This window comes from Saccopteryx bilineata, chromosome 4 (assembly GCF_036850765.1).
Source record: "Saccopteryx bilineata isolate mSacBil1 chromosome 4, mSacBil1_pri_phased_curated, whole genome shotgun sequence".
NCBI lineage: Eukaryota > Metazoa > Chordata > Mammalia > Chiroptera > Emballonuridae > Saccopteryx > Saccopteryx bilineata.
Window position 1 is genome coordinate 131,087,480 of NC_089493.1, and position 16,434 is coordinate 131,103,913.

The window sequence follows — 16,434 nt, forward strand, 5'->3', positions numbered from 1 at the left end:
CCCTGGCCAGGTAGCTCAGTGTATAAAACAGTGACCCAGCACGCTAGAGGTGGTGGTTCAACACCCATTCAGGGCACATACAAGAAGCAATCAGTGAATAAACAACTAAATAAAACTACAAGTTGCCATCTAATTTCTTTTTTCTCTCCCTTTCCTTCTTTCTTCTCTTCCTCTCACTCTCAAATCAATGGAAAAAAAATTCTTAATCAACCAATGAATGCGTAAACAGCAAATCTATGTCTCTCATTCTCTAAAATCAATCAATCCATAATTTAATAAAATCAACTCCATAAACTGGAAACAAATCCTTCTCCCCCTCCAAAAAAACAACTCTAGATGGATTAAGGCCATAAACAACAAAAACAAACTTTTAAACTCTTAAAAGAAAACAGCTCCTCAAATAGTTAAATGGAGAATACCACATGATTGAACCATTCCACTTCTAGAATATGTGAACAATCAAAAGCAGGGACCCAGACACATTGTACACTAATACACACAGCAGCAGCATCGACAACAGCCAGAGGGTGGGGAAAACCCACAAGCCCATCTGACAGGTGACTGATACCCAGAATGCAGTAAGTGCACAGCATAGAATACTGTTCAGCCTTAAAAAGGCATGACATTCTGATATGTGCTACAGTGTAAATGAATCTTGAAAACATGATGCTAATTTAAATAAAACACACTCAAAAGGGTATATATTATGTGATTCTACTTTACTGAGGACCGAGGATAGGCAAACTAGCAGAGGCTGGAGCAAGGACCATATGGGGAGACCACTGTTCAACGAGTACAGAGTTTCTGTCTGGGATGACAAAATAGTTCTGAATATGAACAGTGTCAGGACGGCTGCACTGTGAATATACTTGATGCCAATGAACTGTACACTTGAAGATTGTTAAAACGGTAAGTTTTGTTAGAGATATTTTATCACAATAAGAAAATCAACTGAAAGAATTAATGCACCTAAAATCAGTGGTAGAGCAGTAAAAAAAAAAAAAAGAAGAGAAAATAGTTAATATATTTTTTCCAACTTTAGAATAGGGAAGGATTTAAGATGCAAACACATTAAACAGAAAAAAAATTCAGACACATGTAAACATATTAAAGTTAAGAACTTCTGTCAGTGAAAAGGACTTTATAAAAAAGGGGAAAAAACAAGCTATAAACTAAGTATATGTTAATACATATGGGTATATATGAATGGATTAGTATCAATGATATATGAAAAACAGCATCAATGGACAAAACAATGGGAAAATGGGTAAAAGCCACAAACAGGCATTTTGCAGGAGAAAAAATATATATGGCCAATAAAGATATGAAGAAATAATCTCACTAACAAGACAAATGCAAGTTATGCCACAAGATACAATTTTATCCCACACGACTGGGAAAACATTGAGAAATCTGCCATCATCAAGTGTCAGAGAGGATGTGGACCAGTGGAAATTTCACATGTGGAAGTGGGCACAACCACTTAGGAAAACAAGTTGACACTATTTGATAACGCTGAGTCTTCAGAGACTGATAACTTGTAACTCTCCTCCTAGATATCTGCTTCAGAGCATGCATTCTCAATTTGGGGGGTGGGGTACCACTTCCAAGGGGATGAAATTTAAAGGAGAGTGGAAAATGAACAACAACAAAAAATCATACTCTTTTTATGCTTAAAGCACAGATAGGCATTCAGTGCCATAATGATATATACTATATAATACAGGGGTCGGGAACATTTTTGGCTGAGAGAACCATGAACGTCACATATTTTATTTATTTTTTACATTTTATTTATTCATTTTTTTAGAGAGAGGAGACACAGAGAGAGAAAGAGACAGAGAGGGGAAAGAAATAGAAGAACATCACATATTTTAAAATGTAATTCCATGAGAGCCATACAATGACCTGTGTACGTTATGCATTATCCAATAAAAATTTGGTGTTGTCCCGGAGGACAGCTGTGATTGGCTCCAGCCACCCACAACCATGAACATGAGTGGTAGGAAATGAATGGATTGTAATACATGAGAATGTTTTATATTTTTAACGTTATAATTTTTTTTATTAAAGATTTGTCTGTGAGACAGATGCAGCTGTCAAAAGAGCCACCTCTGGCTCGCAAGCCATAGGTTCCTGACCCCTAATATAGTACATTTGTGTATTAGAGTTTCATTAGAAGAGGAACAACTAGGGGTGGAGAGTGGGGAGTGTCTACAAAAGACTCCTTAGTGAGGCAATAATGAATAAATGCTCAAGAAACATTGCCCTAGTGACACTCCTGTACACATGCACCAGAAGACAAGTAAAACATATTCATAGTGCTTGACCAGGTGGTGCCTCAGTGGATGGAGCGTTGACCTGGGACACTGAGGACCCAGGTTCGAAACCCCAAAGTCTCTGGCTTGAGCGTGGACTCATCCAGCTTGAGCATGGGCTCACCAGCTTGAGTGTAGAGTCGCTGGCTTGAGTGTGGGATCATGGTCGCTGATTTGAGCCCAAAGGTTGCTGGCTTGAGTCCAAGGTCACTGGTTTCAGCAAGGCGTCACTGGCTCAGGGGTGCCCCCGCCCCCGTTAAGGTACGTATGAGAAACAATCAATAGATAACTAAAGTGACACAACTATGAGTTAATGCTTCTCATCTCTCTCCCTTCCTTCCTGTCTGTTTCTAGCTCTCAAAAACAAAAACAAAATTCATAGCAGCGCTTTTCATAATAGCAAAACCGGGGCACAGCCCAAGGAGCCGTCAGCAGAAGAGTGGATGAACAGACTGTTATATTCACCAACAGGCGAGGAACTAACAGGTGACAATCCTTCAACTGTCAATACAAAGGCATGAATCACAGCTACATGCCACAAGAGGAAGGTTAGTGACATAATGATGAGTGAAAAATACAAGTCCCAGAAAACAACATAACAGGCGGTGTAATACCCTATTTATATACACCATATTGTAAAGACATAACAGTAAATAAACACCTCTAGCAATCTAGTTCTATAGAACTTAGAGGTCCTGGAACAAAAACCACACAGACTCTTAGAGAATGTTTTTTCCAAACCATATGTTGTCATTCAGTGAGTCCTGAAATTAATTAAATAGGTTGTGACTAACATTTTAAAAATAGAATACAGAAGGGACTAATCAAACCAATTGTACACAGTAAACATAGTGTGTTTTCTGCATTTTTTTCTTGTTTTACAAATGTGTACACACAGAGTTCCACCATTATTCACAGACTTTGAAAGCTTTAAGTTTCTTCTGCAAATCTGATGAAAAAACTCTCAGGGCAGAAAAATCCAGCCTGAAATGCCATAGAGTTTGCATACACAGATGTACCTTATCTATGTTTGCAACTCTGCATGCACATGTAAGTGCACATATATTTCTGTGTACTAAGTCACAATGTAAAACATATTTCTGAATAGAGTCAGTGCTGGGATTCAGCTGGTTTGCACTGGTTCGGTAGAACTGATACCTAATTTTTGTTGAGTTCGGCGAATCGGTTGTTAAAATGGCACTTGTCATCAGGGTTCTCTCTAAGGAGAAAATCACAGATTTACATCTCTTACTCTTTTTTAACATTCATCTACTCAACAGCGTATTCTAAGCACCTGTACTAATAATGTTCATTCTGTCCATAGGTGAAAAGAATTGCAAGTGAGGACGTCAATCAGGAAGCAACATGGGCCTGACCTGTGGTGGTGCAGTGGATAAAGTGTCAACCTGGAAATGCTTAGGTCACCGGTTCGAAACCCTGGGCTTGCCTGGTCAAGGCACATATGGGAGTTGATGCTTCCTGCCCCCCCCCATCTCTCTCCTTTCTAAAATGAATAAATAAAATTAAAAAAAAAAAAAGAAACAATATGGAAATATCTTAAATAACAGTTTTGTTTTTTTGTCAGGTGTTAGTTAATATTTTTTCACTAATATTTTAAATCTCTTATAACATCGAGTTTTGTGTATCTCTTTTATTGTTCTTAAGTATTAAATGCATGAAATGATAAACTACCTTTTGGTATATTGTTTTTTAATCCTTAAAACAGTCATTAGGGCAGAGAACCAGTTGTTAAATTATTTGAATCCCACCACTGACTAGACTGATTTACAAAATCTGAAAGTAGCCTGACCTGTGGTGGCGCAGTGGATAAAGCGTCGACCTGGAAATGCTGAGGTCGCTGGTTCGAAACCCTGGGCTTGCCTGGTCAAGGCACATACGGGAGTTGATGCTTCCTGCTCCTCCCCCCTTCTCTCTCTCTATCTCTCCTCTCTCTGTCTCTCCCTCTCCTCTCTAAAAAAAAATGAATTAAAAAAAAAAAAAAAAAATCTGAAAGTACCCTGGCTGGTCAGCTCAGTAGCTTAGAGCATCGTCCTGAAACACCAAGGCTGCAGGTTCAATCCCTGGTCAGGGCACATATGGGGAAGCAACTAAGTGGAACAACAAATGAATGCTTCCCTCTCTCTCTCCCTGCTTCCTCTCTGTCTAAAATCAATACATTAAAAAAAAGTCTGAAAGTCACTGACTAGGTGACATTTCTCACAGATATTGCCCATACCTTGGCCTTCATTAATTCTTATTCTACAAAACTCCAAGATTGGGACATCCCACATCCCACACCTTTATGATTCAGAAAGTTCTGTGCTGTGCATTGCCCTTACCGGATAGCTCAGTTAGTTACAGCATCATCCCAAAGCACAGAAGTTGCCGGTTCAATCCCCAGTCAGGGCACATGCAGGAGCAGATCAATGTTCCTGTCTCTCTCCTGCTCCCTCCCTTTCTCTCTCTAAAACCAATAAAATAAAAACTAAAAAAAAAAAAAAAAATTTCCTGTTTATTTCTTATTTAAATTCTTCCCACTTTATTTTTAAGACCATGTCTTGTTCTGCAAAAGCATGTATTTAATCATCATTTACAGGTGACCTTTAAATGGAACACAATGTCTAACACTGACATCCCTGAATCTCCCAGAGAACAGAAGAAAGTACTCTAACCACAGCAGGAGCACTGAAAGGGCCCAGCCACAGCCTTACCTTCAGCAGGTTTAGGACTTTCTTGCCAAGATCCAGCTCGAAGTTGGTGTAGTTAGAACCGCACATGTCATAGATAAACACCAGTCCATTCCTCTGAGTTTCAAAGCTGCAAACCAACCATTGAACAAAAACATTTAAGTCATCAGACGAATGAGGCGGGTGGAAAGCCTGGAGCAAAAACAGAAGTATGGGACACATTTGGGATCAAAATAACCACCTCGCTGAACACTAGTCTTACAAAAAGATGATTTACCTTTGGTACCTGCTATGCTTACTGTGATATTGTGATTTGTAATAACTATATATTTGGGCCCTGGCCAGATGGCTAGGTTGGTCGGAATATCATCTTGAAACACAGAGGTTGCCAGTTTGATCCCTGGTCAGGGCACATACAGGAACAGATGTCCCTGTCTCTCTCCATTCCTCTCTCTAAAATCAATAAAATAAACATTAAAAAAATATGTATTTTGTCCTCAACCCTGTTCCTGGAAATTCTGAAAACTCTTGGAATTTTCTGAGTGGACAGATAATAAAGGTGTGGCTGCTGGAATGCCCCTAAATCAAGGATGGGAGCCGGTTGCCAAGGGGACCAAACATATGATTAGAGGATTGACACTTTCAGCCCTGACTCTACCCCCAACTGGGGAGGAGGAAGAGGGGAGGGGCTAGAGACAGAGTTCAGTCACCAATGGTAAATGGTTTAGTCAATCATGTCTAAGTAATGAGGCCTTCATAAAAACTTGGAAGGTTGGGGTTCAGAGCGCTTCCAGGTCAGTGAAGATGTGACGGTGCTGGGAGGACGGTCCTCTCCAAGAGGGGATGCAAGCTCCATGGTCTTTCCCCGCACCTAGCCCTGTGCATCTCTTCCCGGCTGCTCCTAGGTTATATCCTTTCATCACAAACCAGTGATCCAGAAAGCAAAATGTTTCTCTGAGTTCTGTAAGCCAGTCTAACAAGTTCATCAAACCCAAGGAGCCTCTGATCAACAGCCTATTTGTCAGCAGCAGAGGGGACAATCTGGACTTGCCCTTGGGGTCTGAAGGGAGTGAAAGGGGACAGTCTTGAAGGCATGAACACTTTTTTTATTTTTTTATTTTTTATTTATTCATTTTTAGAGAAGAGAGAGAGAGGGAGAGAGAGAAACAGAGAGGGAGAAAGAAAAGAGAGACAGAGAGAGAGAAGGGGAGGAGCTGGAAGTATCAACTCCCATTTGTGCCTTGACTAGGCAAGCCCAGGGTTTCGAACCGGCGACCTCAGCATTTCCAGGTCGACGCTTTATCCACTGCGCCACCACAGGTCAGACCAGCATGAACACTCTTAACCCCTGGGACCTGATGCTGTCTCCAGGCACAGTGTTGGAATGGAGTTGACCTGTGGAACACGTGGTAGGTGCTGAGGAACTGCTGGGCGGAGTGGGGAAAAGCCTCATGTGTTGGAACAGGAAGTGCCATTAACTATACTTTACTGATGCACATTTATCCAGATTTACCAAGTGCCAAACTCCTATGTTGAGAACATTCCAGAGCGTCTGTCTAGATTATCATACTCTGAACTGTTCCCTCCCATGTCTTCAACCTGTCTACCCAAATCCTGTAACATTTCACGTTCAACTACAAAGTGTTCTCGTCCACAAAGATCACCCTGGTAACTGTCATCGAATGCACCACCATCTGTCACTTTCTCTGAAGCCCACAGCTCTCCCCAGGGATCTTCCCTGCGGCCCCTGAAGCACACCAACTTTGTGTAGCCATTTGACCCTCTCCTAGAGCGGAAACGTGTTCCGTTTGCTTGTTCTCCCAGACAGTACCTACCATGGTCCTGGCAACACAGATCCACAGTGAGTGGCTACGGACCTGTAATGAATGCAGTGGAATGGAAGCCATCACTAAGAAAATACTCTAGACTTGGAGGAATCTATAACTCTAAGCTTAACGATTGTTAATTTGTCTCTTTTGGCGTTGAGGAGGAAGAGCACCCACAAATGGTCTTTGAAAAATCATCTTCGTCCTGACCAGGCTATGGCACAGTGGATAGAACGTTGGCCTAGGACACTGAGTACCCAGGTTTGAAACCCTGAGGTCACCAGCTTGAGTATGGGCTCATTGGCTTGAGCGCACGGTCATCTGCTTGAGTGTGGGATCACAGACATGACCCCATGGTTGCTGTCTTGAGCCCAAAGGTTGCTGGATTGAGCCTAAGGTCTCTGGCTTGAGCAAGGGGTCACTTGCTCTGCTGTATTCCCGCCCCCCCTCCCATCAAGGCACATATGAGAAAGCAATCAATGAACAACTAAGGTGCTGCAACAAAGAATTGATGCTTCTCATTTCTCTCCCTTCCTGCCTGTCTGTCCCTATCTGTCCCTCTCTCTGACTCTCTCACTAAAAAAAAAGAAAAAAATTGAGAGAATGTTTTGGCACAAAACCCACTCCTGACATCAGGGGGTCTCCTGTGATTTTATGTACTAATTTCTTTGGACGACCTCCTGGAAGCCTCTCAACCTTGACCCTTTCAGTAAAACCCAAGACAGAGCCTGACCAGGCGGTGGCGCAGTGGATAGAGCGTCGGACTGGGATGCCGAGGACCCAGGTTCGAGACCTCGAGGTCCCCAGCTTGAGCACAGGCTGATCTGGTTTGAGCAAAAAAAGCTCACCAGCTTGGACCCAAGGTCATTGGCTCGAGCAAGGGGTTACTCGGTCTGCTGAAGGCCCGCGGTCAAGGCACATATGAGAAAGCAATCAATGAACAACTAAGGTGTCGCAAAGCGCAATGAGAAAGTGATGATTGACTGCTTTTCATCTCTCCATTCCTTTCTGTCTGTCCCTGTCTATCCCTCTCTTTGACTCTTTCTCTGTCTCTGTAAAAAAAAAACAAAAAACAACCCAAGACAGAAGCAGCCGCTAACCAAGCAGCATTTCAAAGCCTCTGACAGAGAGGCAGATCCAGGTTCTGTAGCAGCCACAGGTGCAAATGGCCCTCACGTGTTACCATGTTACCACTCATCAGTGCTAAATCTTGACCCTGTTTACAACCCCAGAAAGATTATGAGTCACCAAGATAAAAGGTACCGTTCAATGAATGGAACAATTACTCTCCTGGTCTGGAGACTTTCCATTTCTCCTGGAGACTTCTCATTTCTCTGCAAGCTCATCAAAAGACAAATTCAAACAATTTAGATTTTCCCCTCACAACTCTGGCTTGTGGCAGGGGACTGGAACAAAGAGAAGGTAGTGCTAGGGGAAACAGAATTTAATTTTTTTTCAATTTTTATTGATTGAAATGAGGGAGAGAGTGACAAAGAGAAACGTCGATTTGTTGTTCTACTCATTTATGCATTCACTGGTTGATTCTTGTATGTGCCCTGACCAGGGACTGAACCCGCAACCTTACTATACTGGGATGATGCTCTAACCAACTGAGCTACCCAGCCAGGGAAGAATTTAATTTTTAAAAAGCAGTCTTGAAAATGATGCAGGTTCTCAAGTCTGAAGACTGCTCATCCTCTGCAGGTCCATGAAATAAATGAAAACACAATAGGATTCTCACTTTCCTGGGTGTAAAATATGAGGTCTACAAGAATGGCTACTTGCCTACTCAGAATAACGGCCTCCCTCCTGAATCTGATTCCCGAGCCAGCCGCTACTAGGAACACAGACAAATTTAAAACACAGTCCCCAACATGTTTCAAAATAATGAGCGCTGGGGGTGGGAGAAAAGATATTAAAGAAACAAGAATGGTTATGGATCATTTTGGAGATGACTGATGTTGGATATGTGGAAGGTTAAGATAGCATTTCTCCTTCCCCAAGGAGATTTTGAAATTTTCCATTATTGCACTCACAGAGTTTATAATCTGGTGGTAGATGAAAAAAACACTCACAACACTGTAAGATAAATGACATCATAAGGCCATGCATAATTAAATACAAAGTGATCAGCATTCATAATAACTGCTATTAAAGTCAGAGTAAAAGGAAATTTTACTTATGACAGGTCAGAATGGAGATGGTCACAGAAGGGTCTTAAAAAGGGACAAAATTTGGCCCTGGCTGGTTGGCGCAGTGAATAGAGTGTTAGCCCAGTGTGTGAACATCCTGGGTTCAATCCCCAGTCAGGGCACACATAAGCAGCCACCATCTGTCTGATTAGGCGGTAGCACAGTGGATAGAGCATTGGACTGGGACGCAGAGGACCCAGGTCGAAAAAGCCCGAGGTCCCCAGCTTGAGCATGGGTTCACCAGCTTGAGTGCAGGGTCACTGGCTTGAGTGTGGGATCATAGACATGATCCTATGGTTGCTGGCTTGAGCCCAAGGTCGCTGGCTTGAGCAAGGAGTCACTTGCTCTGTTCTAGCCCCCCTCAGTCAAGGCACATAGGAAACAAAGGAGCATTAACAAGAATTGATGCTTCTCATCTCTATCCCTTCCTGTCTGTCTGTCCCTATCTGTCCCTCTGTCTCTGTCACACTCACAAAAAAAGCAAAAAGCAACCATCTGCTTCTCTTTCAACCCCTCGTCTCCTTCTCTCTCTCTTCTCCTCCTACAGCCATGGCATGATGGGTTCAAGTGCATCGACCCTGGGCACTAAGGATAGCTTGGCTGATTCAACCATCAGCCCCAGACAGGGGTTGCAGGATAGGTGCATGCGGAAGTCTGTCTATCTCCCCTCCTCTTCTTAAAAAAAGTGGGGGAGCAGGATTTAGTGAAGAGGACTGCTCTTCTCCTCTTCCATCCTGGCTCAAGGCAACATTGAAAAAACAAGACTTTCTTCTCACTACTGAGAATATATATTTTGTTTGGAGAAAAGTGTTCACATTTATCTTACATGTACCCTAAGAATAATGAGTTGCTGAGGGTTTTTAAGAAAGAAATGGACATGACCAGGTGGTGGCACAGTGGATAGAGTGTCAGACTGGGATGCAAAGTACCCAGGTTCAAAACCCCGAGGTTGCCAGCTTAAGCATGACGATGCTAGCTTGAGTGTGGGAATAGAGACATGACCCCATGGTCACTGGCTTGAGCCCAAAGGTTGCTAGCTTGAAGCCCAAGGTCACTGGCTTGAGCAAGGGGTCATTTGCTCTGCTGTAGCTCCCCCGGTCAAGGCATATATGAAAAAGCAATCAATGAACAACTACGGTGCCCCGACAAAGAATTGATGCTTCTCATCTCTCTCCCTTCCTGTTTGTCTCTGTCCCTTTCTCTGAGAAAGGAAGAAGGGGAAGAGGAAGGGGAAGGGGAAGGGGAAGGGGAAGGGGAAGGGGAAGGGGAAGGGGAAGGGAAAGAGAGAGAGAGAGAGAGAGAGGGAGGGAGGGAGGGAGGGAGGGAGGGAGGGAGGGAGGGAGGGAGGGAGGGAGGGAGGGAGGGAGGGAGATGGGTATCGTGAAACACATTAATTCTCTTTATCCATGCAGTACCCGACACCCACACTGGAAAGGCGAGCTCTGGCTACTGCCATGCCCCCAGGGAGCTCTGGCGCTCTGAGCTGCCCAAGGGGGAAAGCCATCATGGAATTTACTGGCAAAGGAACCTTTCATTCATTCCCCTGAGCTAAAGGAGAATTTCAAAGGTACCTATACTCTGGAAATCATGCCTGAAGACCAAACCCAGAAAAGAACTGAGACACTGAACACTGTCTGACTGTGCAGTACCAGGCTCCTGGGACCAGGGGCCCTCTTTTCCCTTAGTAACTTCTTCTTTTCCAAACAACACTGTGTGTGGTTCAGCGCTATCTTCTGCTAACAATCAAAGCAGAAGCTAAGGACTGGGACAGTAACATGAACGAGGCAGTGACAAGTGCCCCAGACAGAGCATTCCAACTCAGACAGTCCCATGGCCCTGCCCATCCCCTACACCCACTGTATGACTCAAGCCATGCACAGCTATCCCACTCCCTCAGGGCTTGACCCTGGATATGTCGCTTCTAACCCAGAGGATCAGCCAGCAGTGCCAGAGCAGTAACAAATTGTATGTGGCGAGCACTGAGGAGAAAACTACAGCAGAAAACCACCATAGTAGTTACAAACAGCACTAAGAGGGGAAAAAAACCCTAGTTGGCTCAAGAAGTAATGACTGTGTAAGAGTCACATAACTTCCAGGGACTTCCGTTGGCCTACAAAACAGTAACACTGCCTCTTACCTCAAAGGGGGAGGGATGGGACCTGAGCTGGTTCTTTCTGCTTATGTACCTGTTGACAGAGATGACTGCTTACCTTTGTACTTTTGGACTCCTCTTCTCTCCTGAACATTGATTCTCAAACTCCTCTGAGCTAAATGGCATTATTTCTATTTTACAGAGAAACCAAGGCCCCAGAGAGCTTTGAAAACCAACATTCAGGGAAGAATGAACAAAAGAACCAGTACAGGTTATCTCTCCCTCACTCTCTTTCCATAAGTAATTCTATTTATTTTTTAAGATGAGAAGATAATGAGATGGACATATGCCCTGACGGGGATCCACCCAGCATCGCCCCCCCACCCCTGCATCTGGGGCTGATGCTTGATGCAACTGAATTATTTTTAATGCCTGGGGCCAACGCTCAAACTAATCGAACCACTGGCTGCAAGAGGGGAAGAGGGAGAGAAGGAGGAGAGGAAGAGGGAGAGAAGCAGATTGCTGCTTCTCATGTGTGCCATGACCAAGGATCGAATTCGGGACATCCACATGCTGGGCTGACACTCTATCCACGGAGCCAACTGGCTAGGGCCCATAAGTAATTCTTAATACACAGAGGGCTGCTAGTTAATTGGCTTCCTCAGCTCCTGTTATCCTGAAAGGAGCCAAGGAGGTAAATACCTAAAATCTGGCAGCATGTCAAGCCCTCAAGGACACAGGACAGTTTCTGTACGTGGCTCTCACTGCCCAGGGCACAAGGCAGGAGCCCTGGGAAGGCGCCAACACATCTGATCAAGCCAAGAACTGTCACTGTCACGTTCCCATGTGCAGGCAGACCACCTAAAGGACAAGCCCCACACTCACCTATCCACAGCTCTGTCCAGCAGGTAGAACAGAGCCTGAAGGACCACATGCTGAACCGACTTGTGGGGGTGGTGCAATCTGGCAGTGAAGAGGGCGATGGAGGCTCCTGTCGGGTCCCGGACGTTCTAGAACAAATAAGATGGGAAACATTTAGAAATCAAATAGAAAAGTCCTGGGGGATCACTAATGCGTCTTCCACCTGGACACATTTCCAACACAAAGGGAGACTCAAAAACGTGTCTACGTCAACTGCTGGCCTCTGCGTCAACTGCTCTAGAGAGGGGAGACAGTTGATGTCATCCATGCCTGATCCTCAGCACCCACCCCCACTCCTGACCATATTTCAGTGATAGGAAAAAAAACCAAAACATTATCTTAAAGATCAAGAGACATTCAACACTGGCTGATTAGCTAACTTCCCAAGCAGAAAGCCAGAAAGAACAGTGGAGGAAGAACTACAAAGTCCACCCACTGTATACTTACCTGAAAGGCTATGGTCTCCAAGTGGAGGTAGGATGGGCTGCTGACACATCACATACCCATCCCAAAGGCCTTGGCTAACAGCTACGGACCAAAGAAGAGACTTTTCTAAATCTGCAGTGCACTTGGTTCCCAATCAGCTCAATGATGACTAGAATAACTATGCCAGACCGTGCTCTCACTTCACCTGCTGCCCCACGGCTGAAACCCTTTCATTCAGGATGAAGTGTCCAGCAACCGAGTCCATGGGGAATGATGGCTGCCAAAGGAAAGGACGAGACAGGACATGAGGGTCTACGAAGACTCACCAAGATGGTAAACTTTCCGCTCAGGATCTCCGAACGGAGGGGTTCCTCATGAGGTTTCAACTTCACAATGCCTTCCTTCCTTCGTGTTTCCTAAACATGAAGCACACGAGGTGAATTCACATGACAGTACTATAATAACCAGGGCAGCTCCATGTAATCACCAAAGGTCATGGCCCTAGTTGGCTGGCTCAGCAGTAGAGTGTCAGCTCAGAGTGTGGATGTCCCAGGTTCGATACCCAGTCGGGGCACACAGGAGAAGTGAACACCTGCTTCTCTCTCCCTCCCTCTCCCCCTTCTCTCTTCCCCTCCCACAGCCAGTGCCTCGATTGGTTCAAGCATCAGCCCTAGGCACTGAGGATAGCTTAGTGGATTTGAGCATTGGCCCCAGATAGGGGCATGCCAGGTGGATCCTGGTGGGGGCGTATGTGGGAGTCTGTCTCTCTATCTCTCCTACATTCACTTAAAAAAAAAAAAAAGACTTTTCAACCAAACAAAGCAAAGAGCTTGAAATGAGACTCTGCCCTCCACATCTCCTTATTCCTTCCATGCTCAGAGCCCACGTTCAGGGCTCTGAGATTCAGCTCAGCTCTGGTCACTATGAAATCCCTCTGTAATCCAGATTTCTTTCCTAAACTTGTATTCCAACTGCTCAGAGGACATGTTCACACAGCATCCCAGTGGTCCGACTTAACATGGCCAAAGTGAGCGCATGGCCTGGCCTTCTTTGTGCACAGACCTGCACTCAGTCAGTGTACTATATGAGAGGATGCCTTTGTTGTGCACCCTGACATCCTAGGTGACCTGGAACCCTGGTCTCCTCCTGCTTCACACACCAGTTTCAGCTACCCTGTCCTATAAAGGTTACTTCTAGAACCTGTCCCCTTCTTATCTACCTCACTTGGCATGCTGCCTAAAGACACCACATCATCTCTTTCCCAAAAGGTACAAGAGTCTTTTAATTGGACTATCTTTATTTTAGTATAGCCACTGTGATCCAGTCGCTACAGTACGGTGAGAAAAATCCTTCCCACATGCAAATGGGACCAAGTCATTCTGCTGTTCATACCTACAATGGATTCCTCTGTCCTTAAGAAAAAGCTCCTTGCCTGACCGGGCGGTGACACCGTGGATAGAGTGTTGGACTGGGATGCAGAGGACCCAAGTTCGAGACCCTGAGGTCGCCAGCTTGAGCATAGGCTAATCTGGTTTGAGCAAAGCTCACCAGCTTGGACCCAAGGTCGCTGGCTCGAGCAAGGGGTTACTCGGTCTGCAGTAGCCCCACAGTCAAGGCACATACGAGAAAGCAATCAATGAATAACTAAAGTGTCACAACAAAAACTAATGATTGATGCTTCTCATCTCTCTGCATTCTTGTCTGTCTGTTCCTATCTATCCCTCTCTCTCTCTGTCACTGTTAAAAAAAAAAAAAGAAAAAGCCCCTTAAGACAAAGACCCTCCTACTGGCCCAGCTTCCTTTGGCTGCTCAGTACTCGCCATGTCCCCTCCCACTCAGGGCTCTGCTCAGCTCCCTTTCTCTCTAGGTATCTGAAACCCAATGTTTTCCCTGCCACATCTGTGTGAGCTTTACCCCCTACCTGTCTGACTCCTACGCATTCCTTAGATCTTATTTTAGAAGTCACTTCCTTCAGGAAGGCTCCCACAGAACCCAGTACTGCTGTATCAGGGCACATCTAGGATTGTCTGTCTACTCTGTCTTTCTAGTGTATGTGCTGCTGAAGTGAGCACTACTCTGTCTTTCTAAATAGTCATCGCCATACCTGGAACATAGAAAGCATACAATAAATTCTGTTGAATAGGCCCTGGTCAGTGGCTCAGTAAATAGAGTGTCAGCCTGGCATACGGATGTCCTGAGCTCAATCCCCAGTCAGGGCACATAGGAGAAATGACCATCTGCTTCTCCCCCTATAACCCTCCCCCACCCCGTTTTCTTCCTTTCCCCATCCCACAGCAAGTGGCTTGATTGGTTTGAGCATTGGCCCCAGGCTTTGAGGATAGCTCCATTGGAGCTTATCAGTCTCAGGCGCTAAAAATAGCTTGGTACTTGAGCATTAGCCCCAGATGGTGGTTGCTGAGTGGATCCAGGTTGGGGTGCATGGGGGAGTCTGTCTCACTATCTCCCCTCCTCTCATCTAAGTAAATAAATAAATACTTATAAATACTGTTGGACATATGAGTGAAATTGAGCAAGATGACCCACAAGATGGGCCTACCTGAGCTTCAGTCTTAAACAAATCCTACTGCTTCTTCCTCCCCTCTCCTTTTAATTTTTTTAAATTTAGGAGGGTGCCTCCTCAGGATTCTCTGACCCCAAGGAAGAGCTCTTGAATACTGACCCACTTCTTTTTTTTTTAAATGAGAATGGGGACATCACTCAGAACCACAGTGTGTAGAGCGTGCGTAGAGCGTGGCGGAGAAAACAGCTACACAGACAGCCCAGCCACTTGGGTCTGCCCGCCCAAGCTGCGTACCCGGTAGGAGTGAAACAGCTCTATGGCGCGGAGCACATCAAACTTCCGGGCCATAAGGAACTTGACAGCCACATTCCAAGAGAGAGGGGGAACATTGTACTGGACTGTCCACTTGTTCATCTCCTCCAGAAATTGCTTTGTGGCCTGTTTGATAGAAAAAGTAAAGGACAACAAGTAAGTAGAGAACAAAAAATACACAGGAAGATGAAATAAAAATCCATGACCCTCTTCCCCAAGCAAGTCTGAAACCAAAGTTTACTATGGGTAGCAGGTGAAGACCAAAGCTGGAAACAAGTCCAAAACCAGAAATAGCGAAAATTTATTCCTGACTCAATGAGGCCAGATGGGGGCAAGGGGAGACAACGAAGGGTCTCAAACGAGACCTAAACTACTGGCCCCAAAGCAAAAACACAGCAGTTTGTCTGTCTGTTTGTTTGTTTGTAAGATTGAGAGCAGGCAGCTGGGCCCTCTGAGGCTACACTCCCACATGCCCACTAGACACAAACAGGAAAAGGGGTTGGGGTTTGGAATTAGCAATACTATCTGTGGGCAGCAAAGCCATTAGGGAGAATTTAACCAATCAAAAGGACGACTGTTTTTGGCAGCTGACTGGCCCACAGGACCTCTTCACGCTTCACGTGTCAGCCTGAACACAGGACAGGAACATGGGTGCCTACCCAGTCATCAACAGCCCCTTCCCAGTGGTGGGCTGGGAGAGGGTGGGGTGGAGAGCCCAGTGTTGGGGGAAGGGTGGGAAATTTTCATTTTCACTGTCTGATTCCTACCTGGAAGGAGGCCTGTTTGTTCCTATCTCTTGATTGACCAAATGTTCTTGTATCCTTTCTTACCCTACATCTCCTTACATTTTAAAGATTTGATTTATTGATTTTACAGGGAGAGGAGAAAGAAGGAGGGATGAGGAGTGAGATGGATCAGATACTCATAGTTGCTCGTTGCTTGTTGTATGTGCCTTGACCAGTGTTGGGTACACAAGTGTGTTAGGTTTGCTTGCTTGTATTTTTGCACTGGCACGGGACACTACCATGTGTGTGTGGTCTGTGGAAGGCTGTGGGTGCTTACCCTCAGGGCAGCAGATTGTAAATTGCAGATTGCCTGCCTCCATGGGGAGGGGCAATGTTTGCTATTGATTGCTGGAG

At 45.0% G+C, this 16,434-nt stretch overlaps 1 protein-coding gene across 4 annotated transcripts in view; it reads right to left on the minus strand.

Moving 5' to 3' along the window:
* Window positions 1-16,434, minus strand: part of PTPN9 (protein tyrosine phosphatase non-receptor type 9) — a 92,530-nt gene that overhangs the window by 31,399 nt on the left and 44,697 nt on the right. For all 4 annotated transcript variants that reach the window (XM_066278249.1, XM_066278248.1, XM_066278250.1 and 1 more), the window contains 4 exons: window positions 15,278-15,421; window positions 12,789-12,878; window positions 12,001-12,125; window positions 5,030-5,135 (listed from right to left, as the gene is read on the minus strand). In XM_066278249.1, the coding sequence (XP_066134346.1) occupies window positions 5,030-5,135; window positions 12,001-12,125; window positions 12,789-12,878; window positions 15,278-15,397 (441 nt within the window). In that variant the 5' untranslated portion in view covers window positions 15,398-15,421. The remainder of the gene's footprint in view (window positions 1-5,029; window positions 5,136-12,000; window positions 12,126-12,788; window positions 12,879-15,277; window positions 15,422-16,434) is intronic.